Genomic DNA, 27,362 nt, shown 5'->3' on the forward strand with positions numbered 1-27,362 from the left:
TCTCGGGTTGAAATCCTTCATGGAATGAAGGTTACTTTTAAGATTCTATCTGTAACAAATGCATTTGGCACGGTGAGCGTGGGAGGGGGAAGCCAAGAGAGTCAACGGGTACTGTTACAGTAAACAGTAAACCCCCCAGTCTGGTGAAGAGTGCCATGGTGAAGGTGCGGGGGCCAGTCTGGAGGCACAGCCCCCCAGGGATATCTGCGGTACTGTTCCAATATGAACTTAGGGAATGCCAATTCTAACAAAAGCACATTCAACTTTTATTGTCATCTCAGAAAGCACAAAATCAATTTGCAATTGTTTATGCAGAAAATATCGATATTTTATTAACAGTTTTTTTTTTCCAAACAAAATGGCAGTGTAACTGAATATTCATAAATGAACATAGACATGATACAATTCATTAAAATTCAACAGGAACGGGCATAAAAAAATAAACACATCTCACAAGAACATACAGCACATATCACATAAATACAAACATGAAATCACTGTGTGCAACAGTAAAAAAAATGAATGATGACTGCATAGTAAAGGATTTTCATGAAACACTCTGGTAATGTGTCAATTAAAATAATAATAATAATAATAATAATAATAATAATAATAATAATAATAATAATAATAATTGAACAGACAAGGTATGTGTCCGAGCTCTATAACTCTTATAGCTATACTTATAGCTATACTCTTATAGCTATACCTCGAAGTTGTTTGAGAAGCCTTCCAGTAGATTTGATTTGTCACCTTGTCTTAACTGTGGGCTTCCTACGTTGTATGGCATATGAAGAAGGCCTTTGCATGCAAGCTGAGATTCTACGCCTGACTTCCCAGTCATCGGGGTTAAAGGGCCTGAAATGCATTGGGAGCATTATTGGTCAAGGAATAACGTACTGTTTGCAAACTGAGTGTAGGTTCTCACTTTGGGTGTGGTTCGCACAAATTCACAATTAAGTCCAATAACTATTTTTCATTTTTCAGTACTCAGAAGGTTGCAGGTGTTTGTTTTGTAGGTACAAAAAACGTTTTCTCACCGGTGTGATCTCCTTGCGAGCAGACATCGTCCAGAGCCTGCGTCATCTGCTTGATCTTGTAAACTGGTTCAAATTAAACATGGGCATCAGAGCAAAGTAGAAACATCAGGGTGTATTGCACATTTCTTTTATACTTTATGTTCTGGGCAGGTGTGTCTGGCAAATCAGAAGCACAACAGGCCTGTTTGCATATGAGAGCATGCGACAAATTACACTGATCATATACAAATAAACAAAAATAACCCACAAGAGCCCGGCCTTGAAGCACAAGCTAGCGCTCTTGTTGATTTTTGCACTTTTATGATATTTGCACTTTTATGACCAGTGTATTTCCCGTACTCTGTAAGGTTTTGCATTATAGTCACCTATACACATGCAAAACAGCTTACCTAATATTATGGCCATCGCAAAAGTAGCCATGACGACAGCTGTAGCCAGCATCGCCGGCAACGACACCATGTGCACAAGCTGCCAGTAGGTGTCCGTGGAAACGGATTTAAAGGCCGGAGCTACAGAGAGAGAGTGCGACAGTCACACGAAGGCCACCGTCAGGATGAGATTTTCACGTAAGAACGGAGGATCGCATAGCTGAAGGACACAGGTGCAAAACATGTTTGCCTTGGGGATTCAAAAAGGAACTTTTGTCAGTGCTTTGGCATGTCTTTGGGTGATGTGACATACAGTCAAAAAGGGTGGCGTTGGGCAGGTTAGGGCTCGTCAGGTGCAAGCATAAGAACTTCTAAATGTCAGAAATCCCCCACCTCAGAACTAACCGATAATATCTTGTGTGGCAGGAATGGAGATGTTTTCAGAATACGTGGACGGTAATTGTCTCAGACATTCTTATTCCTCATAAAGAATAAAAAGTCCTGAAACTTACAACATGGCAGCTGGCAGTGGAGAACTGTGATTCCATATTGTGCATCTAACCGCTTGGCCTGGGTGAGAAGAGCATTTAGTGAGCACCATCAATTAAAGGTAAAGATTTTGCTATGGACACCGAGGATGAATAAACGTGCGCTCAGCCTCCATCTTATTGCGCTTACCTTGATGCAGTATGTTGGCTGGCAGAAATCCATGGTCAGATTGGGGCGCACAGACTTAAATTTCTCCTGTAAAATCAGCAGAAACATGGTGAGGTCTGAGGTCTACCATGTCTTAAATCTTGAACGCATCCCTTCCATTATTAATCATAATTATGGTCCTGGCTATGTCAGTGGCTATATGCGGCCTTCGGCAATTATGTAATTGTGCAATTATGCAAATCTGATCTATCTCAGATATTTATAACATGGTGTTTTGCGGACAGTTTGATGAATGACATTATTCATGAAAGATAATCATGCAAACATGCCATACATCTGTCAGTAACTTTACATGCAGTGCTCTCCAAGATGTAATCATTCAAAGGTTTGTTGAACTACTCTTGAATAACTGAACTGTATCATCATGCCAGGTGACTCATTATTTATTATCTTATACTGCTGGGAAATACAATGCACAATACTTTAAAAGAGCTGGCTGTCAATGAAAGAATCTTGGCTTCCTTGCAATGTAGTGGCTAAATGAAAGTCTCATCATACTTCATTCATCTTGTCATTACTTCAATTTGATTTATTCATTTATTTTATTCAAATATCAACTCAAATGCAGACGAAATTCATGAAACCTCTGCAGCTCAAAACTTTGAAAGGATTTTGAAAATGCAAGTTTTCTGGATAATGGCAAAAAGTTCACGATGGGTACAACTGGACGGCATGAGCCTTTCCTCTCTCGGACACAGCGAGGAGAACCGCTGCTCCTCCATGCTGAGGAGCAAGTTGAGGTGGTGGTATTCTGGTTGTCATTATGGCAATAATAAATCCTACTTATCTACATTATTCTTTCATTAGTCTATGTGTCCAATGCAGTGTATCCCCTGGTTTTATTTTTCATGCTATGGTTGCTTAAGGCTAGGATGCTCATTTTGTAGGCATCTCCATGGGTTTCCAGCACCCAGGATGAAAGCATTGCATGAAGCAGATCTGAACCTGTGTTGTGCACTCTGCATACAGCCCTTTGCTTGACTGCAGAGGAAATCTGGTTTGACCACTGCTGGTTTGAGAGCCAATAGCTTTGCACCAGCACAACCTAGCTTACCAATGGCTGTGCCATGCTCACGTTACTAGCCACCTGTTAAAGCATACCAAGCGCATCCACTGTTTTTTTTAAAGAGCTTGTTCCATGATGTGTGACACAGCGTACGTATATCCGTGTTGTGACGTGATGCAGCAACAATCAAAATTATTTATGGAAACTGATTATGTAAAGGCTATTCTTAGTTGCATTATTGTCGTGGCTATCATTAACGTGTGTCATACTGTCTGCATTAGTCAGTTACTCTGGTATGTTTTGACTGGGCGGCAGGGCTAATATTTATAAAGGTTTCATACGTCTAAAAAGCAGATGCGTCAAGAATAGCTAATGGCCATACCAACAGTCTCTATTGGAAATGAAACGTGTTTGTAGTTGGCATATTGATTGAGTAGTTCATCTTACATTAACAGGCCCATACCGCTGACTTACCGCATGAACTAAGGTGGTATGTGTGTCTTCACACATATTGGACCCCGTCCTGGCACACATGCTCAGAGAAAGGTTTGCTCTGACCCGGGATGTCACTAGCAGCTGTGGGTATCCTTCTGGTGTGGTCACTTCTAGGTGCCAAACTAGGACACACATACAGAGAGCAATTTAGAAAAGGTCAGTTGAATGTATTTACTTACACTGCAGAGTTTAGACATTAACCTTGTGGTTAGTTTTAGTCCCGTTACAGAGGGCTGATTTCATTACATTTAGTCCTTTTACAGAGGGCTGATTTCATTACATTTAGTCCTGTTACAGAGGGCTGATTTCATTACATTTAGTCCTTTTACAGAGGGCTGATTTCATTACATTTAGTCCTGTTACAGAGGGCTGATTTCATTACATTTAGTTCTGTTACAGAGGGCTGATTTCATTACATTTAGTCCTTTTACAGAGGGCTGATTTCATTACATTTAGTCCTTTTACAGAGGGCTGATTTCATTACATTTAGTCCTGTTACAGAGGGCTGATTTCATTACATTTAGTCCTGTTACAGAGGGGTGATTTCATTACATTTAGTCCTGTTCTTCCTGAGTGTATTGTACTATGCAGGAACGTTATGTATTACATTGCTTTATTGCCCTTAATGACACACTTTCATTTTCAAATATATTGTTATCCCCTATTTCCGAGGCATAAGATTCACGACTCAGTACAGTGCTATGCACTCAACTCGTCCCGTCATCTAGTGACACCAGATTAGTAAGGCGGAGGGAAACACTACACAACATGACGTCACAGGCACTCCTCAAGCAGGAAACCCCATGACATAGCAACCTGCAGTTGACAAATCGCTTCTACCCATTCACCCTCAAAAAAAAAAAAAATAGATGTATAAAAGACATAAACAAGCAGGTAGATATGTACACACGCATTGTTAAAAAAAAAAAAATCACTGCCACTGTATGTTCCCGGGGACGTCAGGAAGCAGCTATAAATAAGAACTTGAGCAGTAAATACATTTGGTGCTTGTTGGGACAAGCCAACGTTAAGGGAGGCAACTTACCCGGGAAATCCCCCTCCAAAAATGGGCATTTAAGCCACTCCCCGGCCTCTGTGATGAACTAAAAGATGAAACCCAGATAAGGTCACAATAATATTGTCTGACAAGCGAGTGGGAGTGTTATTCACGAGTCAAATCAGTGTACGGCGCGGTGACCCTGAAACAGCTGTGTGCCTACATGGTAATCTTAGCACTGGCTTTTAATCAAAACAAGCCGGTTGACACATGATTAAAGGGAAACAGATTCAATGGTAATATTTACCTTCATACAAAGCTGTGGGTGAGGATCTACTGCTGAATATGTCACCTGAAAAGGGTTAGGAGCAAATTAAAATGCACTGCTCCTTATACTGTATGCCTTATACGTCCTTTACTCTAGTATTTTTATTTGGTTTCAGTGGGAGGCTTACTTTTCCTCTGGAGAATGTCTGAAGAGAACGGGGAAGGTCTTCACACATTCCCCCGTCACGTAGCTCGCACAGGGCCACGACAGCGTTGATGTGGCATGCTGCCTCCCACGAGAGTGTCTCTGTCACTGGGTCAAAGGATATACCCGACCACAGCTCCTCAACCCCTTTAGGAATGACAGGAGTTTTGATTGGTGCTCAGATCAACAGTAGCCAAGCAACGCCTGTGTCTGTGCTGCTTACATGTGCACGAACTCCACGCATACTTACGATTTTTGAAAGGGCAGACCTGAACACGTGGTGCGTCTGACGTGGCTGACCAGCCCTAAGGCAAAACATCACGTAGCAAATATTACTCAGACGCAACATTTTTGCCAATGCATCAGATTGACATGTTTATTTCCTGTTACCTCAATGCACAAGCAGGGCACAGCTCTGGAATACTTGAAGGTGGCGTTCTTCAGCGGATTCTCCTTTTTTAGCTGTAACAGGAAACAGGACCGATTGGAATTCTGCCCAACACTATTTTTGTAGAGTCACCTGCTTTTCTGCTCCACTTTTCCTGACAAAGATAGTATGTTGTAAACCTGGTTTTGCATGTCGTAATATACTGTCTGTGTAAAGTCATAGGTTCCCTGCGTTCTTCCCTAAAGGCACGTAAATGTAGCATGACCTAACATGCTGCCAATATCTGCTTAAAACACAGCAGTGGAGGTCGTGACCCTCCAAAACCAAATGCTGGACTCAGATCTAGAACCTCTAGATATGTTCACGTACATGCAAATCATATAAATATTCAGCATGTGAGATTCTTAACCGTGTTCGCCTCACCGAGTTCCGGTCAAAACTGAAGATCCTGGGCGATTGAGATCGTGCGAAGTGTGACTATCACAAGGTTCCAGGAGCCCTGGGGTGAAGGTGACTCACCAGCACATGGTCTCCCGTGCCTGTGCAGAGGTAGTCCTTGTGACACAGTCTCAGGTGATAGTCTCTATCCTCCAGCATCTCAGACACGCTCACCGACAGCTCCTTCCTCCCCACGTCCTCCTCGTAGTAAATCCTCCCCGCTTCCAAGACAGGAAATACTACATGTGATGGGTTCAGTATGCCATAGTATTTTTTTACAGTAGATGTTACTGTATAGATAAGGATTTGTATGAGGGTAGAGGGGACCATTTATGAACTGCTGTAGTCCAAACTTACTGATGCATTCAGTAACGCTTTTTCGTACATCTGTGTTGCTGCAGTCTGGTATAAGAAAGAAAAAAACATTGCAAACATGCTTTTCAAATGGATTTTGTTATCAACAAATCTACTTTTGGCACAAACTTCCAAATGTCTAGTACAGAAATTATTTTTTTAGCTTAAACTAAATGATAACAGAAGCCCTGTCCTTCTTCAATACCTGCTACACGGTGTAAGCTGAAAACGGCCACGTCGCAGAACCATGGCCAGGTCTTGAGAGTTACATGCATATCCTGCCCAGCACCAACCTCCAGACAGTCTTCCTGAATATTCACCTTCCGAACATGACAAAAGCCATCAAGTCTTAGTTTCAGCGACATATGCAAAACTCCCAGAATTCTTCATCTAGCTTTGGCACAGGACATGAAGAGTACACACATGCGAGAGTATTTAATTTGCTGCTGTCCTCTCTAGATAAAACCGATCTATGAATATATGCATTTTGCTTGAATTAAGCAGGTTAAGGAGAATGTACATTGCTGGTAAAGCACTGTAATACCTGTTTGTCCACTAACTTTGCTCGCTCTGTTCGCGAGAAGCTCACAATCCGGCAACGCTCCATCATGCCTGCCGCAAACGTACAGATATGGATCCCATGGGTGTGTTCTAGAAGAGAGGGGAGAGCATACAGTCACTCACCTGTCAACAAGGTGATATGATATGAAGTTTATTAGCGTTAGAACTTTTGGTATAGGTTTGAGGAAAACGTCTAAGTAAACCCTGCTCCATTTCTGTGAGTGTTTGTGTGTGTGTGTGTTTCATTAGTAATAAATACGTAATAAGAGGAACGTACCACTGATATGCAGAACTGTCCTGACTCTGAGATGGAGAGAACAGCGCTGTGGTGTGCCACACTTCATCACCGTAGAAATGCTGGTGTTGCTGAACACCTCACTGGTCACGCCGGCCGGGGGAGTCTTGCAGAACTCGAGTGACACTGGGAAAGCAAAAACTCCATCAGACCGAGGGCCATTCTGACCAAACACCTAGTGAATTTGGGTCCAGTGGATTAAGTATATGCTGTCCAACTAGGAGATTTTGTTTTTTTGTGTCAGTTTGTGGTGGAATTAACAAAACAGGGTTTGTGTGGCAATGTTCAACACAGCAGTACTAACTTATGAAACATTTGGCAGTTAGTGTTATGGAGCTTTTTAAATGAGTTCAGGTCCAACCTTTGACAGCACTGTTAGATTACAGTACACAACTAATAAATGCTGTGGGGAAACTTGAGCCTTCCTGTAAAGATTGCAGTGTTGTAAGATAAGAGTGCTTGTCACAATATAATATAACCAGCATTTGTGAGATGTCCTTAGAGGAGACTACACTCCACACACATTCACCACTATGAGACCTAAATAAATAAACAAACAAACAAAATCACTACTCACAGTGTGACTTGGCTTTGCAGCGAAGTCCCTGTAAAGAGAGACACACAAGAGTATAGCTTACTACTTCTGATTTACCATGACACACACGGCAAAACCAAATCCCATGCTGGAGATGACACATCAACCGTAGTTATTGAAGTCGGTATAATGGACGCGCCTGGCTCACAGCCAAGCAGGAGGAAGCTACAGAGACATAAGGGGTTTGCCCAGCTCACTTTGTGCAGGGCTACATCCTGGTTCCAAACTCGAGTGCAATTGCAGCAAAGTGTGCAGACATCCTTATCAATAATGTGCTTTTGTGTATCTGATATGACAAGTAATGCCTTCCTGGGACTGGGAATAATGGTATACATATATACATAAATACGTCACAGCATCTGTGATTAGTTATTGAAGGCACTATATTGGAAGGGCCTGGTTCATAGCCAAGCAGCAGGAAACTGCAGATATATATAGGGTGTGTGTACATCACACTGGACAGCATATATGTCTGAATCTCTGAGCTGTGTTGCACTGCTAGTCTTAAAGTATACTGGCAATTTCATGAAAAGTATTTGTAGTTTATTGCCAACTCATTCTGTCAAGTTAATGATCAAAGGTTTGTATATGAATGATAGTCAAAAGGATAAATTTAGCACCGATTGCATAATTTCTTACAACTATACACACCCACGCATTCATGTTCGCACAAAGCCATATTTCAATTTATCTGTGATAATGCTATACCTCCTTTTGAATTGAACTCTAACCTTATCACCAGCCAAAAATGAAACTTTCAGTTTTTCTTTCTTTCATCTTTTACTTTCTTTCTTCCTTCCTTTCTTCCTTTCTTTTTTATTTCCCACCTTTCTTTTTTCTTTCATTTTACTGAAACCCTTTTTAATTCTATTTCACTACTAGCTCTACTGTCACTAGCTCCCAGGGTCCAGTCACCCCTCATAGACACACTGAAGATAACTGACCAGAATTACCAGAATAACACTACTACCCCTAATTTGAACTGAACAGTATTAAATAAATCCCATTAGTGCTCTGCCCATGCACAGATCCAGGATAAAGAAACACCCTCTAAAAGAGAATACAACTTGTGAGAGAACTTCCAGTCAGGTACCTGAGAACAGTGGACTCCACACTGCTCAATTGTCTCGATTCTTTCTCCTTGCACTCTGGAGGTGTAGAATGCTAGAAGTAGAAACACCATGTTCCTCATCCTGACAAAAATGAATCTAGGTGAGGACCGAATTGTCTTGAATTGAGCAACTGCACAGGAGCCAGAGCTCTTTTGCTAATAAAGTCCAAGTCAACTGAGCCACTGGAGACAGTGCTACCCAGAATGTGAACTAAGGGCAGGAGCAGGCTGATACTCCAAAATGTAGCTCTGCTCTACCTGTTCTGGAGTCTCTGCAACCCTTTGAATCAAGGATGAGCTTTAAATGCGTGTGGCTAAGAGGAGGGAAAACAACCCGCCCCGTAAGTAAACCTCACTCTCCCTCCCTCCTCTATCTAGAATCTCTCTCTCTCTCTCTCTCTCTCTCTCTCTCTCTCTCTCTCTCACACACACACACACACACACACACACACACACACACACACACACAACTGAGTCACTTTCTTTCTCTTCTATGCACACACTTAAGAACGTGCATGCTCTCTCTGGTGCTCTCTCTCACTGGCCAAAAGACAGTGCCTGAAGACAGATGTGATGTAGACTAGTGCGTAGGCCCCTTGCGATTTCATGCCACTTATATTGGGCATCACATGTAGTGTGCTGCAAGTGCATTGCAAATCATTGCTGAATGCGTTTTTTCCTTGCCAACAACTGTGTTGTGTGTTGGGGGTTTTTGGGATCAAGGCTGCAGGGGAGTTGAAAGGTTTATTAAAAAGTGATTGGCTTTGAATGAGGTCATTATCCAGGCATACACTTTTAAAACTGAAAAAGTTCAGATCAGGTGATTTTGAAAGGTTTGTCCTTATGAAATATACAAACCATATATTTGTGAAGCTGAAAACTCTGGAGATGTTCTTAAACAGACGTAACAGCAAAATTGTTCGATCAACCTGAGTTTAAACAAGTAACCCCGCAAACCTTGCTGATTGGGTTAAACTCTATTAAGCAGGTACCTGGTTTTCTGCAGAAGTTTTTTAGCAGTTTTATTTTATAAAACAATTGTGCTGAACAACTTACAGCTTAGCTAACTTAAGTCTGATTACGTAAACTGCAGTGTTAGAATTATGATGAGTCACTACAGATTGCATCTTGTATAAAGATCTAGTGAACTTCTACAAGATCCCATGCCCATTATCGGGAATTTGCAGCTTTATTTTTTGATGTTAATTGTTTTTATTACACTGTTCAACTACCACCCGCTTTGAGGTTATTGTTTTAAAATAGGACAGTTAGTCAAATCTTGCCACAAAAATTGGCCCAAGCCACATTTGATATGACACACAAAACATACAGTGAATACTGTCCATGATTTGTGTAGTCTCAGTAGAAATACCATATTAGGTATGCAGAGATGACTTCCTTGTAGCGAGATCTTCTGACTGGTTAACACAGACATCCGTCTCAGTCGGGACAGAGACGTTATTTTTCCCCTCAGAACATCCATTTTAGTGGCAAACTCGCCTTTACCCTGATGGTTAACATTAAAGCATTAAAAAATTTTACTGTCAATTTTATTGTAGTATATATACACACAAACACACATTATGAGAAGTGGAAATTTTATTTTATCACAAGGGTTAGATATGTTTGTCTAAATATAGTGCTGGTGTAACTGTTAGCACAAAAACTAATGTTTTATAGTTACGAGATATCTATTGTTTAGAGTACCTTTTCAGTTCCTGGTTCATACAAAATAGGAGGTATTGAAAGACACCCCTAATTAAAGATGATAAAAAGTCATTTAATTACAGTATGCTTCAATGATCCCTGTGGAAATATTTAGCTTATCCATCGACATTAACATTCAGTCTATACATATTAGGTTGAAGATTTGCCAGATTCACTATTACAAAACACTTCACAGTGACAAAGCAACTCCTTCTTTCTTATAGTTGACTCATGAATGTTTATTATTACAAGAGCTACTTGCCTGTAAATGTTTGCTTTAGTGAAACTCAAGGGTTTTCAATACAAATCATAGTGTCATAGTGATCTGTAATCTCTATTTAATGTCTATTTGATGCCCATGTCTGTGAGTTAGCAGTCATTTCTGCAGTTTGCTACCAAATCCATATATTTAAAACCCATCTCTAACCAGTTTCTTTTCCAAAATGAATCCACCCTGTGAAATTCTCATTTCTGCTGACCTTTGTTGAATAGTTGCAACATCTATGTCACCGACATACCAGATACAACAGTGGAGGCATCAAACAATTTTTCCACACAGCAAATGCTACATTTGTGTTTCAAGATGGTTATGTGATCTCGAACAGTTAAGTGCTTTTATGCTTCTCAGTATGCATCATGACTGTGGGATTATTAAAGACCAGCAATTATCACTCTTCAACATTTTATTGGAAGTGTGATACCGGTGCAGTACTACATCACCTACCGTAAAGGCCATAATGTCCCAACAATAAATCCCGTTAAACATTTGCATAGTTCTAATTTAGGAGATGATTAATAGGTCTAATTTGCTTTTGGGAAACTCTTTAGAACTTATTAAAGCGTGACTGTGAATTCTGCTTTAGTGAGTCACTTGTCTGAACATGACAAAAGACTTTTAGATGCCTTACCAGCAGTCACCAGGAAAAAGCAAGCCAAATGGCAACTCTTCTGTAGCTCTCTAAAAAAAGGGGGTGGAGTTACTACTCACCCAACTGTACAGACAACAAAGTAATTCCTACTGTTTAGCAGTGCCCAATGTATTTGAGTTGTTTTGCTTATGTGTGGATGGCTAAACAGCCAGAAAGTCGTGTGGCCCAGAACACAAACCACACAGTGCGTTCGTTCTATTGCTCTGTTAGTAGAACTGTCTGCATCCAAGACAGCCTGTGGGCTGTGTGTAACCTAGATGTACAACAGATGTAACTGACTACCACCCCATGGGGACCTGGGAAATTATACCTACAAGGCTAAAGTGTCAGCACAGGTTCTTTTAGGTGTTAGGGGCAAAAGACCTACACACTCAGCTTCCCCAAAATATGCAGTGCCTTGCGAAAGTATTCGGCCCCCTTCAACTTTTCAAACTTTTGACACATTTCGGGCTTCAAACAAAGATATACAGTTTAAAAATTTTTTTGTGAACAATCAACAACACATGGGACACAGTCGTGAAGTGAAATGAATTTTATTGAATATTTAAAAACTTTAACAACTAAAAAACTGAAAAGTGGGGGGTGCTAAATTATTCGGCCACTTTTACTTTCAGTGCAGCAAACTTGCTCCAGAAGTTCAGTGAGGATCTCCGGATCTCCAATGTTGTCCAAAATGACTGACGATAAACAGAATCCACCTTTGTGTAATCAAGTAACCTCAAATGCACCTGCTCTGTGATAGCCTCAGGGTTGTGTTTAATGTGCAGAGAGCATCTTGAAGACCAAAGAACACACCAGGCAGGTCCGAGATACTGTTGTGGAGAAGTTTAAAGATTTGGATACAAAAAGATTTCCCAAGCTTTAAACATCAAGGAGCACTGTACAAGCGATCATATTGAAATGGAAGGAGTATCGCACCACTGCAAATCTTCCATCTCGAACAAGGAGAAGACTGATGACAGATGCAGCCAAGAGGCCCATGATCTCTCTGGATGAACTGCAGTGATCTACAGTTGAGGTGGGAGAGTCTGTCCATAGGACAACAATCGGTTGTACACTGCACAGATCAGGCCTTTATAGAAGAGTGGCAAGAAGAAAGACATTTCTCAAAGATATCCATAAAAAAGTCTAGTTTAAAGACACACCAAACATGTGGAAGAAAGTGCTCTGGTCAGATTAAACAAAAAATTGAACTTTTTGGCCACAGTACAAAGTGTTTGGTGCTAAAGCAACACAGCTCATCACCCTGAACACACCATCCCCACTGTCGAACGTGGTGGTGCCAGCATCATGGGTTGGGCCTGTTTCTTCAGCAGAGACCGGGAAGATGGTTCGAATTGATGGGAAGATGGATGGAGCCAAATACAGGACCATTCTGGAAGAACACCTGTTGGAGTCTGTAAAAGACCTGAGACTAGGGTGGAGATTTATCTTTCAACAAGACAATGATCCTAAACGTAAAGTAAAATCTACAATGGAGTGGTTCACAAATAAACGTATCCAGGTGCTAGAATGGCCAAGTCAAAGCCCAGACCTGAATCCAATGGAGAATCAGTGGAAAGAGCTGAAAACTGCTGTTCACCAACTCTCTCCATTCAACCTCACTGAGCTCAAGCTGTTTTGCAAGGAAGAATGGGCAAGAATTTCAGTCTCTCGATATGCAAAACTGATAGAGACGTACCCCAACACTGATAGAGACATACCCCAACACTGATAGAGACATACCCCAACACTGATAGAGACATAGAGACATACCCCAACACTGATAGAGACGTAACCCAACACTGATCGAGACATACCCCGACACTGATAGAGACGTACCCCGACACTGATAGAGACATACCCCAACACTGATAGAGACGTAACCCAACACTGATCGAGACATACCCCGACACTGATAGAGACGTACCCCGACACTGATAGAGACGTACCCCAACACTGATAAAGACATACCCCAACACTGATAGAGACGTACCCCGACACTGATAGAGACGTACCCCAACACTGATAGACATACCCCAACACTGATAGAGAGGTACCCCAACACTGATAGAGACATACCCCAACACTGATAGAGACATACCCCAACACTGATAGACATACCCCAACACTGATAGAGACATACCCCAACACTGATAGAGACGTACCCCAACACTGATAGACATACCCCAACACTGATAGAGACATACCCCAACACTGATAGAGAGGTACCCCAACACTGATAGAGACATACTCCAACACTGATAGAGACATACCCCGACACTGATAGAGACGTACCCCAACACTGATAGAGACGTACCCCAACACTGATAGAGACGTACCCCAACACTGATAAAGACATACCCCAACACTGATAGAGACGTACCCCAACACTGATAGAGACATACACCAACACTGATAGAGAGGTACCCCAACACTGATAGAGACATACCCCAACACTGATAGAGACATACCCCGACACTGATAGAGACGTACCCCAACACTGATAGAGACATACCCCAACACTGATAGAGACATACCCCGACACTGATAGAGACGTACCCCAACACTGATAGAGACATACCCCAACACTGATAGAGACGTACCCCAACACTGATAGACATACCCCAACACTGATAGAGACATACCCCAACACTGATAGAGAGGTACCCCAACACTGATAGAGACATACCCTAACACTGATAGAGACATACCCCGACACTGATAGAGACGTACCCCAACACTGATAGAGACATACCCCAACACTGATAGAGACATACCCCAACACTGATAGAGACGTACCCCAACACTGATAGAGACGTACCCCAACACTGATAGACATACCTCAACACTGATAGAGACATACCCCAACACTGATAGAGAGGTACCCCAACACTGATAGAGACATACCCCAACACTGATAGAGACATACCCCGACACTGATAGAGACGTACCCCAACACTGATAGACACATACCAGCTGTATTCGCAGCAAAAGTTTCAATAAATTAGATGAAAAGTATCTAAATGTAATGCATGATGTTAATCCCTCAACAACATCCACGCAGGAGTGCAGAATTCAAGTCTTGTATACATCAGTCTCAAAGCCACACCTACACTTCCATTTGTATGTATCATGGGGTCAGGGGATCAGAAACGGGGCACCCACCATACTAAAAAGCAAACAGTGATGGTACCGAGGTCACTGTCTGCTGCCCTTGAAGCTATGCATACCATCATGAGGTCAAAGTGCATCCTATTGGAAGCTCACATCCACACTATATTGACCATCAACATAGTTCTTCCAGTGATCATTGCAAAAATCTATTTTTGAACAGCTAAAACTATCTTGACTATGGGTAGCCAAAGCTCTCAGAAATAGGTCCAGACTGAGTTATTTACCAAATGTGGGAGCCAGTGCACAGTCTAGTGTAAATAACTGTACAGGGCAGCACAACCCAGTTTACTTGCAAGGTGTGGGAAGGTTTTATTCAGCAAACATGATTAGTTAAAGCCATTCCAAATAGTTCCGAGATTCTTAATAGAAACAGTGACACCCTGGAAAAACAGACTGCAGACCAGTATATGAACATAAATACATAGCTAGTAAACTTCTCTAGAATAAGCTATAACTGCACATTAGTGCATTGTAGTGTGCTTTAATAAGTACTTTCCATCACTAAAAAGCATATCTTTCTCTTCAGAGTTAAAGCAAACAACAATCGAGTATAAGATAATTTTGCCCATAGGCCCACATGCATTGTAAGTAATTAAATGATTGCTCATTCATTGTGTTCCTCATTAACTTATCTTGCACTACTGATGGGTTGATATGGGTTACACACATATGTGTCTTACACCAAACTAGCCCATACACTTAAAACCACCTACAGTCCAATGAGTATTTGGTGTTAGTGTAAGTGTCAGAATCACACTACTTCATTATTGTTGTCCTTCTGCTTAACCAGAACGACATGTACCAAATCATAAAGTTCATAATGATCTCTTATAATCTAAATTACATGACCTCATCAAGAATGACATAATTTCTGTCACAGTCTCCATGTACAGTGATTCACATCTAGCTTGCCCAGAGGAGCACAAGCATTTGGCCCGTGCTGCATAGTTCTGGAAGACGAAGACGAAGGGCTAATCTAATCCCTTGTACTGTATGTACATATAATCTCCATGGCATCTTCCATGATGGGGTTTACAATCGTTCTAGGACAACTGAATAAACAATTGCCTGAATGATCAAAGCCACATAGCAGTTATCTATATATAGCAAGGGCCACCTAAAAGACTACAGAAGTAACCATCAACTTCTCAGCACAAGAAGTTCTACCACTTTCTCCTGTTCAACCAGTCCTTAATAACAGTTAGCGATCAGGGATAATAGATTACCCGTTGGCACACAGGTGTTAACAGTATAATTTAGGTAAATAGAAGTTCCTCATTGGTACTGGGGCGATCCTTAATTCAATCCAATAAACAAATCGATTTAATCTGTATTCAATATTAATCAGCGTCACAGCAAACCAAAAAATCAAAACAAAGCACAACAAAACACACGTGCAAATTAACCACTCCGTCACATTTTCTAAAATAAAATACAATATTGATTACAAATTAAAGAAGGCTTCCCACATGCACCATCTAGAGACCGTTGTAGTCTCCCAATAGATATGAATCGATTTCCCCGAATGCACATGAATGGAGCGCGAATGTTTGCTATTCATCGACAAATGGCTCCCCCTAGTGGCAGTGATAGACACTGTAACAACTTTGTTCCACGTTTTATCATACTGAACACAATAGCTCTGTACTCGTTTTATGTATTAGAGAGAAGACCACCTATTTGCATGTTGCAGTGCGCCTTGAATCATTCTGTGTTACATTTTTTGATAACTGTAAACAGCAATGTCAGTTTGGTTGGTTGGTGGAACAAAATAAAACCGTATTACATAATTATACCGCTACTGCTACTACTGATCCACAAGGGGGCGCTAGCACCCTACATCAGGAGTTTACGGTCCAACCAGGCTCAGGTGTTCTGGGTGCAGATTATAATAGCCCGTCCGCTGGTTCTTAAGGACTTGGTTAAGATCCGTTGGCCTTTAATTATGTAATCCGATTAAAAAATAATAATGATTGGAGTTAATTAAAGCGGCAATAAGTTATTTTTCCAAATGATTCTTCTTCGCATTATGAAATAGTAACTATACTGACACCTAATGGCCTGGATGTTCCGGAGATGCGGCGCTAAATCTATTTCATTTGAAGGCTATAAGGCAATTTGATTTACTGTATGTGTGCTGCACTTCACAGAATAAAAATAATCACTTTCATGAATACTGTTGGCTACTTTTGATGTATGTAAATGATGGTGGCTAATATGATGTTGCTCCTTTCATTTTCACTTTGAAAGATCATAGTATATTTTATACACAACCCAAACTGTAAAACAAATTTGTGGAGGGAGGCGAATACTCAACGCTGTCCAGATAGTCTGCATTCACTAGGTAGAAGTGCTCAGATCTGATTATTATTATTATCAGTTTATTGTTATTGTTGTAAACAACAAATGTTACTATCAATAAACAATTGTTATTATTGATAATAACAGCACACTAATCCAGAGGTAAACAACAACAGCCACTTCTCTAAAGTTAATGCTGGTGTTCATCTGTAGTGGAGGCCAGTATTAAAAACGGAACATTGTCCTGCAGTTCCCTCGCTGTTATCGTGTCCAATCATAACGAATGCATAGCTAGACTGGCATAAAGGTCGAACTAATTCGATTTGGGTGTTCTTATTTCCATCCAAATAACAAATCCGTGTCAGGTTTGGTGGAAAAGATCGGATTTGGGCCACATTTACCCGCTGTGACTGAACTTTGCCCTGTGGACCACACACTGCTCAGAACTTTTCCGTGTCATGTGAAAGTCAGCAGTAAGACTAGTACTGATCGCTAATTTACTCAGTTGGTCTACAGTAATAGATTAGACCAGACACACTGTCTGCTGGAGGTGCAAACTGAAAGTTCTGATGGAAATGATACCTCTGCATCAAGACCACCACACTTGCGAAGCAACAGAACACGTTTTCATTTCGAGATCAGTGGTTATATAAGAATTTGCTTTGAATCTGAATGCGAGACGGATTAATCCATCACACAAGCGAACTAAGATTTGCACCGAATTTAGAGCCAAACCGACCCTGAGGACACCTGTGCCAGAACCAGAAGGACGGGGACGCGCACTGGACACCCGGGCGCGGTGGCGACACCGACGGGTCCAGCTAATCCCGCACTAATCCCGCACTAATCCACCTAATCCCACACTCGCCGAGTCACGTGACCGCTAATCTCGAGACTATTTCCGCGTTCACCGGGGACCCGAACGGCGGCTGGATGAAATCTCGACGCAGGGTTCGTGTGCCGTTTCCTGCCCCGCGCCGCTCCGTGACAGCCGAACACCGACGACCCGGGGGACCGGTTCGGGTAGACGGACCGGCGCGGTTCGCACGGACGCGCGGCGCGGCGCGAACATGCTCACTCGGGTGAAGTCCGCGGTGGCCCACTTCATGGGAGGTGTCATGGCCGGTACCTCCGGCACCGAACACCTACATGGCGCCGACCTGCCGCTCAAATGTCCTTACGCCAGACCGGACTTCCTCGCACTGTCGCCGGACGAGATGGAGTGCTCGGCGGACCACACCGCACGACCCATTCTCACCCTGAAGGAGACGCGGAGACTGGCCTGGGCGACCGGGTACGCGGAGTAAGTGTGCACCCGTCTTTAACCTGTAGCAGCATCGCCTGCGTTAGGGGTTCTTCATCTGCTGGGGACGAGATGTTGTCAAAGAAAATGTGATCTAGGCATCTACGGGCCACGAATTGTGTCAGTGCTTTCAAACTGCTGAACTTGCGTTACGTATGTGGTGGAATCTCATGCCATAAGGTACAGGTTCATCGGTACCGACGCATCTCTCTCTCTCTCTATCTCTCTCTCACATACATGCATACAAGAGTATCCTTTACCCAAACCATTAGTTCTACAGTACAGAGTGCATACACTTCATCTGTACTAGACAAAGGCCTGGTGTGGAGTCTGGTAACTTTTTGTATAACACCTTGGCCTTCATACGCACACAGTAGTCTGTTTGTGCTTATAATCTGCGTTTGATCTATTTTGACTCACTTGACTGTGCAGAACCAGATGGGCACAGAAGCCACACTTTTATGCTGGCATCACTACCTGGGTATTCGTAAAGACTGCACTTCAGAGGGGTCGGTTTGTTTTTCTGAAATTCTCTTCTACCCCTTAAACATGACGGAGAGTCTGATCTTGAAATTCTGATCTTGGATTCAGATATTAATGCATAATTTAATAAATCATAATGATTCATTTTGGTACAGAGTGTATAATGCTTCAGTAAACGTGGAGAAGAAGAGGTGGTGGGTGAGACTGAGCTCATTGTAATGCCACCAGGGAGTCCAGAATTGGGACTTAGAAGTAGTTTGTAGGTGGTGTCCAAAGATGGGGTAAGTCTGTTGATAATTATTTCCTCTATGGTGTAGAGGAAAGCCTAAAAATAAAAAACGTACATGTTTTCCTATGCTTTTGGACATTAGACGTAAAGACGTGTCCAAAAGCACTGAAGATGGAGCTGTACTGGAGAGTGAAATGTGATTAAATCCAACTGTACCAGAAGCTCTCTTTCACCACAGGCATTTTCTGTCAGATTGAGTTGTGTCTTAAATTTCCATTTTTGGTAGAGGACAGAAGTATTTTGTATCAAATCACTCTACAGCCAGTCCGAATGGATTGCTTTATTTAAATGGAGTAGTTTTCCTGTTGTGCACACATACCTTTTCTGAAAGGTTGCGAGGACGGATATGAAAGTTATAGGATGCAAGATGGTGTGTATTCTGTAATCTTCTAATATTGTCATATCTGATTCTGTTGTAATGAGAATTTCACGGGAGAAATGTTGTCCTTTCATATCAAATCATTATCTAGGTGTGCTTGTCAGGCTAAAGATCATAGCTACACTCCTCAAACAGTGGTGATTACTGGGTTTATGTTGAGCCTTTGAAGATCTCTGTGGCTGATAAAGTGGAGTTTAAACTGCTAACGAAGTGGCCGCATGGATCATGGACGCACACAGGACGTTCAAGAGCTTAATCTGAAGATCAAACACACAGATACGTACTGACAGTAATCATTTTTGCATGCATCTTTTTAAACTGCCGTTTGATGCGCCCCCTTGTGGCCAAAGAAGGAAAAAAGATGGCATGAGGAAGATTAAACAGCAGTGATTGAATGAGTCTGTAAGTAAGCAACAGAAAGAACTTGACGAGTAACATTTTATCGGTGGTTGGTAATTAAGAATTCTGGTGCTGGGAAAATTTCTTTGCAGTGCTCCATATTGTCTTTGAGGGGGTCAGAGACTCCAGACTGTTTTCTGTGGAAAAGTGCTACAGCTTTGGGTTAAAGTCATGTGAAAGTCACGAGTGAACACTACCCAGTCTCCATATAACACAAAAATTCTTTATTGCGACAGCTGAGATGCCGTCTCTCTTTCCATTGATCAAATGTATCAAGCTCGGTTCCATGAAAGGCCTGGTATGTTTTGGTCAGACACGTGTCTGTAAAATGAAGTGGCTTTTTAAAATGCATGCAGGGTTTCAGTGCCATTACTATCACTTTGTATTTGTATGAAAAGTATGTAAGGAGCAGAAGTTGTTTGATTTTTCTAATTTGATCTCATTCAAGCAGTCAGACGCACACAGCGTTTTCAGTGTCGAGTGTCCAGATGTGCTACAGGCAACACTCTTTACAGGATATGCTCCCAAATACATCATTGAGAATCTTTGCATTTAAAACATAAGTACACTCACACTCAAGGTCTGCTCTTTTGAGGAGACTGCTTTTGCAAGAGGGCAGGAGATACAATTTTGACTTGCTGTCAGCTAAGCAGATAGGGAAAATTATTTAGTGCACTCAAATGATTTCAGTTAATGTGCTATTACTGTCTTTACTAGAGTGTTGGGTAATGTTTTATAATGTGTGAAACTAATAGTTCCATGGGGTTAAATGGCCCCTGGATAAATTACTTTCCAAGACTATTTAGGCAATCCAGCAGCCCACAAAAATCCCATCAAATTATCTTTGCCATCAACACTTTGCTATTAACAATATATGCTGTCAATATATGCTATCAGTTATTCTGTATCTTGTGTGTGAACGACCTTTTAATCCTATGACCCCTATGGTGGTTCACCATCACGCAAATTAAACCAAGCGCGAAGAATCTTCATTGTGTCTGCAGTGTGTCATTGTGTCTGTTTCTTACTGAGGCGAACTGCCCCCAGACTGACGCAGTCTCATTCCACTGAGCCCTGCTGAGATGTGCAAATCAGTGTTGTTGGAGTAAGCACTGGCTTCACAGCTCTTTGTTTATTTATTAATTTATTTTTTCTTGCTGAGAGGGAAGAAAAGAAAGCCAAGTTTACCTGCAGTGTGCCATGTTGTTGAAGGGGACCTCCGTGTACACCCACAGAGCCTTGCCTAGAAATAGCACTTCATTCTCACCGTCTTTCTCTGATGTTTGCTGTTTTTTTTTTTTTGTTAAACAATAGCGAGAACCAGCAAGGTGAATCTTAACACACACACACACACACACACACACACACACACCTTTGCATACATGATGCTGTTCTCATTGTGTCTCATCTTCCACTCGATGGCTTCTTCTCTTCTGTCAGAACCGTAGCACCGGTACCCTAGATGTGAAACGTGTGAAAGCCCCGTTGAGGTGCTCGTAGTGGATGCATTGGTGAGATCCGACTTCCTGTTCACAGAGCACTGCTGTGGAAGGGCGTTTCGGTCTTGTCCAGAGTCGGTGCCAGGAGAACCAGAGGCAACAGGCACCCACAAACCAACGTCTTCAGCGGCTCTCCGGAAGAGATCCAATCAGATAGCATGCCAGAAACGGCAATCCCTAACAACAATTTCCTCCCGTTATATTTACACACACGTGATACTGCAAAGCAAAACGATGCTGCTTAATTTCCTAAGCTTTGAATAGTTACCACAGTCCTCATCATTAATTAGTACATTCTTGGTCAGGTTTGTGATGATAGGAAAGCAGTTTTCAGTCGCCCACACGTTGCTGGCCGTGAGGGACGTTGGCCTTATTTCCTCACTGGCTTGTTTGGGTGTTTTTGTGAGTGAGGTGTCACCTCCGTCTATGGACTAAATGTGAATGGCTACCATCATCTTCCTTCTCTCTGATTTAGTGTTGGTTCAAATGCTGCTAAAGTTATAAATATTCAGTAAACGGACTGTCTGCATTATTGTTTATATTCACTCTTTATCGTCTTTTTTTTCTCCAAAAAATGAAGTCACCACAAGATGGTTCTAGAAGTTTTACAGCTCCTTGAGGTTTTGGTGTTTGGTAGTTTTGTATCGTCCACAAGGAAAGCCTCATGTATGGCTTTGTGAACCTGGTTTCAATCATATTTCGAGCAGTATGGAACGAGTGACTCTGCAGGGTCAAAAAAGGTGTACCCTACTAACAGAGTCATCTAAATGTCCATGGGCTCCTAGCACCATCTACTCTTTCTGCTGTTTATTGTGGGCATGTGTTTGTTTCCTCACAGGGTGATAAATGCAGGTAAGAGTGCTCTGAACGAGGACCAGGCCTGCTGTGAAGTTCTCACGGTGAAGAGGCGGCCCGGAGGTTCCTCCACGCCCAGCAGGGCGTTGACGGCCAAGCGGAGGTCCTCTCTGCCTAACGGAGAAGGTCTGGGTCGCAGAGATGGCTCTCAGGTGAGTGCGGTCCCGTGGGCATGTCACGGTCATAGTCACAGCAGCCCAGACATAACATAACTGTGTCAACTCCCACATTACAATCAACTAATTTCCTCTCATTCTGCTTAATCTTTCCAAAACTCCATGGCCGGTGAAGCTCTTCTTCACATGCATGTAATGTCGATTCACCAGTAGCATCCACGCCCTTCTGCTCATTGCTATTCCAGTCCGCTCCTACGTTCCCCCCCATGTCAGCTGCATTTCCAGCCCACATTCAAGCTTGTCTGTTCGCATTAGTGAAGTTGTACTGTTCCTGGGTCTGTGATTGGTTTGACCTCTCCAGCGCCCACACATGCTATAGGCCCATGTGAGTCACAGTGCCTATATATATATATATATATATAATATTATATACACACACTCTGCCTCTGGATTGGTCAGTGCAAAGAACTCTGGGATATCTCAAGGAGATGAAAACAGAAGGGCCCATGATGGCTGGCGTTTATTTTTAGTCTATGAATTTCAAATGTGCAAATTCTGTCAGATTTTTTGTTTGACCGATAGTACAGGAAATAATTTTTGATGATAGAAATTTAGAAAGACTTTGGCCTGAATTTCTTTACAGGTAAATTACAGTTAAAGTCTGGTTCTGGGATGAAATTTAGCATCGGTGCATATATAGTAACAATAAACATTTTCTAGACCAGGTGTAGGCTTAGTCATTGTCTAAGGCTATATTCACATTACCAGCCTGAAGTGACTCGAATGTGAATTCTGTTGTTTTATTTTGGAGTCACTTTTTATGTGCTCTTAGATCAGATAACAGTGTTAAATGTTAATTTAAGTTGGGCAACATGATATTGGCATTATATATTGAGCATTGTCCTCCCTGCTCTAATATCAGCATTGGGTATCTAACGGGCCGAGTAACCCACACCAGTCGACCTCTGTTCACTTGTGCAAAAACATGTCGATGTGCAAATGTGTGGCATTTGGACGGACCAGTGCTTTCACATTACAGAGATGCAGCAGTTATGAACACGAACCCTTAAGCTCCGAGATGAATCCAATCTGAGCACAAACGATCAGAGCTGAAGAGTGTGTGGCTTGTAATGTGAGCCTGGCCAAAACCTCGACTACATCTCCACCAAAATGAACATTAGCAAAATGTTCAATTACTGGCAAGATTTCAGATCTCTTCATTTCGTTAATGCCAAGAAACTGTGTGTGAAACTGTGCAGGGAAATGTGTGTAATAAAGTGTAAGACGTTTCCATGGGTAGCAGCAGATGCAATAATTCCCAGGAATGTTTTTCTGCACCAGTGCTGCTGGGATCAACACCCATTACAGCATCTATTACTGGACTGGCAAATCATTAATGAGCCTGTCTGACCACTTGGAGCTCGTTCTGTGCGTGCAACATCACAAAGTCTCGCTTTTAGTTTTGCTTTAGTGTCGCATTTGATGTACTGAGGAGACGAGGTTGGCCTTGATTAAGCGGCGCTGTAGTCACGGACTTGGCGACTGGATGACGGCTACACTAGTGGGGGTTGTCTGTCTGTCCGCCTGTGCCCATCTGTGGCAATGTGTGTGTGTGTTTGCTTGGCTGTGTGTGTGCGCGCGTGTGTGTTTGCTTGGCTGTGTGTGTGCGCGCGTGTGTGTTTGCTTGGCTGTGTGTGTGTGCGCGCGTGTGTGTTTGCTTGGCTGTGTGTGTGCACACGTGTGTGTTTGCTTGGCTGTGTGTGTGTGTGTGTGTGTGTGTGTGTGTGTGTGTGTGTGTGTGTGTGTGTGTGTGTGTGTGTGTGTGTGTGTGTGTGTGTGTGTGTGTGTTTGTGGTGTGTCTGTGTTTGTGCTTGTCGCTGCATGCCTGTTGCCTGCTCTGATAAGCCAGCTGGTACATGTGAAGTGAGAAAGGCCATTAAAGACCATAGTGGCAGTTGTAGGTGGGTTGGGCTGCTAAGAGGCGTGGCAGTCTCGTTGTGTTACTGAGGGCTGTGGGTTAAACACATTCCATCAGCTGAGACGCTCCTGCCAGAGTCCGCACTTGATCTTGTGTAACTCCTCCAATTTTTAACCATACCCAACATAACTACAGTATAATAGGTGAGACTTTAGACTCAACAGTTTTAACTGTAAGGGGCTCAGTAATCCTGTAAAACAGATATTACAGCATCTCCAGCACCGAGACGGTTAGGTCAGACTTACCAGACCTCATTCCAAATCGAGAGATGCAGCTACTCCACCATCTACATCCGTTCCCTTCTCTACACCCGAACCGTTTCTCACCTACTTTAGATTCACTATAATTACTGGCCAGACCCATAATTTTCGTGGTTTGGCTAATGTTTATGCCAGTGGGGATGATGGTTCTTAACCCTCCCTGATACGGCTCCATTCTTGATCTCAGTAGGAGACTTGAACCGTTACTGTAATTTTCTGTTGGATAATTCGTCTTCCAGTGAGTGTGTGCGTGTCTTTGACCTTTTGCACATGAAGCAAATCCAGTCCTTCCTGAAGGGGTTTGCTGTTTCTGACGCTTGCTGCTCATTAAAGCCTCTCTAACCCTAAAAGGGAATGTTCCTTTTTTATCTCGTGTTCATCACACCCTCACTGACATTTTCCTGGTTTTACTTCCTTCTTCTGCGTGTAAATATGACACCATTTGTTCTATCTAATACCACTTTATATGAACGTGTTTTAAATACATATGGACTCTAAACACACACCTTCATGGCAGGTTGTTTTGGCAGCAGTCACTTTGTATTTTTATGAATGGAGAATATAGGTTTTTACTTTTTAAAACAATCTATTAATTGTATATTCTTCCAAAACCCCATAAACATTTTTATAGTATGTTATAGCACTGTATAGTCTTGTCATAGTATCCCCCCCCCCCCTTATCAGACCTGTTCATGACTCAATGAGGTTGTAGGCAGAACACCAGACTATATATAGAATCACTCGTGTGTGTGTGTGTGTGTGTGTGTGTGTGTGTGTGTGTGTGTGTGCGCGCGCACGCACGCAGGAGACAGCAGGTCTGGTCTTCCACTACTGGGCTCTGTTCGACGGGCACGCGGGTTCCGGCGCCGCCCTGGTGGCCTCCAAACTGCTGCACCGGCACATCGTGGCCCAGCTGCAGGAGGTGGTTGAGCTGGTGCGTAACCCGGCCTCGCTGCCCCCCACCGTGCTGGGGGAGGAGGGGGAGCAGAAGGGGACGCCCGCCGCCCACCGAGCCCTGACCCGGGCCGCATCGCTCCGCGGGGCCACCGGCACGCCCGGCTCCCCGGCGCCGCGCTTCTTCGCGGAGAAGAGGGTCCCGCACGAGAGCCTGGTGGTGGGCGCCCTGGAGAACGCCTTCAAGGAGATGGTGAGTGACGGGCGGGTGGGCGGAGCTCCTCCCCCCAGCAGCTCAATTCCTAATGCGTTTCTCTTAAGATGAAATTCCTTCATATTTAAGCTTATTTTAATCTGAAAATATTCTGCAGTTTCATTACATGGTATGCAGGTCATTTTTATTTGTTTTATTTTTTTTTTACTGTTTCTCTAGTACTGGGTTAGGGGGTGTGGGGGCTTTCCTTTCTGTGGTTTATTGTAATTTTTGATAAAACCTTAATTGGTCACACAGATGTGATTTACATTTGAAATGCTGAGAGAGAAAACTCTCTCCTCTTTGAAATATCAGTTTACAGAAATGTTCTGCAAGTTCATACATTTCCCAATTAAATTTCAAGTTGTTACATTTTTTTCTTCATTTGGACCATATGTTTGCACCCATATGTTTACAAATCCGTTAACTTCCATACTTTACTAGATGCCAAAACAGTTTTGAGTGATTTGACACTTCAGTTTAAAAAGAAATGTGATCATTTGCCACTAGGTGGCAGCACGTGTCAGTAATGTGTCCGTTACATGTCACTGTCGCTTTATGGAGTCACGAGTCAGATTCCAGTGTGCGAGATGATTTCTCACTCTTTTTTTTCTTCACTCTTTTTCTCACTCTTTTTTTTTTTTGTCATAGCAATATGCTTGACTCGTAGAGAGGCATGAAGGAATGACTGTTACCTTAGTCCCAAGCACTGATACACTCATCAGATGGTTCATTAGGAAGCTCGGGGGGGGGGGGAGTAGACCAGCCCTGCGTGCCACTTCCTGCCCCCCTGCCCTGAGGCCTTCTGCCCCCTCAGCTGCCGGTTCTCTTCCCACCCATTCGGCCTCCGATCTGCCCCGCCACTCTACCCACTGCGCACACACACACACGTACACATACATATATACGAAACACATTTCACCCGCTGATCCCGCAATGTGTATGCACCCAGGAGCCTTGTCTTGCTTATGAGAAAATAAATCCTCCAGTTTTGGGGCAGAATCCATGATGTTCTGCAGGGAGGATGGACGTCATTTGGCACAACTGAAATATTGGAATCCTGCCACCCACAGTGGCCAAATACAATGGCATGTTGGTCGGGCTGCACCTTAGGACAACCAGCAGCGTGTTGTGTCTCAGGCCCATCGCAAGCGCGTTGTGGACACTCCTTTGGACACCTGTTCAGCGGAGACATCACCGTGCTTCTGTTCAAAGTCCCTGTCAGGGCGATGGCTTAAGACTATATTAGGTTCAGTCTGGCCTGTTTTGATTTATTTGAGAGAGGATTCATTCACGTAAACCTTTTACTGTACAAGCTGAGTGTGTCAGCAAAATGGCAATAGGAAAAAACTGAAGGAATGAATGACTCTTAAACTCAACAAATGAGAAGGCTTTTGTGTGTGTGTGTGTGTGTGTGTGTGTGTGTGTGTGTGTGTGTTGCTTCACTGCTTTCATCTTTTGAGGACTTATTTTCACCCTGGCAGTTTTACAGTTTTTTTTCCAAGCAAAGGGAGACTGCAAAACTAAGTTTCCAATGAACCGATAATTCACAAGGGAGTGTACCAGAGTGTCTGCTTCCTCTGCACCCACTCTTGGAACTACGTCACACACACACACACACACACACACACACACACACACACACACACACGTCATTCCTGAGGGAGTGCAGGCTGCTTATCCTAATGTAATTGACAGACTTAATTGCACCCCTGTCTTTTGGT

At 42.8% G+C, this 27,362-nt stretch overlaps 2 protein-coding genes across 2 annotated transcripts in view; one reads left to right on the forward strand and one right to left on the reverse strand.

Moving 5' to 3' along the window:
* Positions 1-308: 308 nt before the first annotated feature.
* On the reverse strand, positions 309-9,119 carry il17rel (interleukin 17 receptor E-like). The gene is made up of 18 exons (XM_077004791.1): positions 8,820-9,119; positions 7,709-7,736; positions 7,114-7,257; positions 6,820-6,926; positions 6,481-6,595; positions 6,279-6,323; positions 6,003-6,142; positions 5,486-5,557; positions 5,346-5,400; positions 5,079-5,242; positions 4,931-4,975; positions 4,672-4,729; positions 3,606-3,748; positions 2,087-2,152; positions 1,921-1,978; positions 1,430-1,549; positions 1,041-1,103; positions 309-858 (listed from the first exon to the last, which is right to left on the reverse strand). Exons 1-18 carry the CDS (start codon positions 8,916-8,918, stop codon positions 704-706), a joined length of 1,677 nt encoding a protein of 558 aa, XP_076860906.1. The 5' UTR covers positions 8,919-9,119; the 3' UTR covers positions 309-703.
* An 8,338-nt stretch (positions 9,120-17,457) lies between these two features.
* The window catches only part of LOC143514045 (protein phosphatase 1H-like), a 19,570-nt gene continuing 9,665 nt past the window's right edge, over positions 17,458-27,362 (forward strand). The window contains exons 1-3 of the mRNA XM_077004792.1: positions 17,458-18,233; positions 22,121-22,289; positions 25,297-25,638. Of these exons, the coding sequence (XP_076860907.1) occupies positions 18,001-18,233; positions 22,121-22,289; positions 25,297-25,638 (744 nt within the window). The 5' untranslated portion in view covers positions 17,458-18,000. The remainder of the gene's footprint in view (positions 18,234-22,120; positions 22,290-25,296; positions 25,639-27,362) is intronic.

This window comes from Brachyhypopomus gauderio, chromosome 5, assembly GCF_052324685.1.
Source record: "Brachyhypopomus gauderio isolate BG-103 chromosome 5, BGAUD_0.2, whole genome shotgun sequence".
Classification (NCBI taxonomy): domain Eukaryota; kingdom Metazoa; phylum Chordata; class Actinopteri; order Gymnotiformes; family Hypopomidae; genus Brachyhypopomus; species Brachyhypopomus gauderio.

Excerpts from the sequence above, each read along its gene's own strand:
- il17rel (XM_077004791.1), bottom strand. The coding sequence starts at position 8,918 with ATGAGGAACATGGTGTTTCTACTTCTAGCATTCTACACCTCCAGAGTG. Across the intron at positions 3,749-4,671 it reads TTTGGAGGGGGATTTCCCGG|TTTGGCACCTAGAAGTGACC; the intron begins GTAAGTTGCCTC and ends TGTGTGTCCTAG. Across the intron at positions 859-1,040 it reads CTCGCAAGGAGATCACACCG|GCCCTTTAACCCCGATGACT; the intron begins GTGAGAAAACGT and ends AATGCATTTCAG.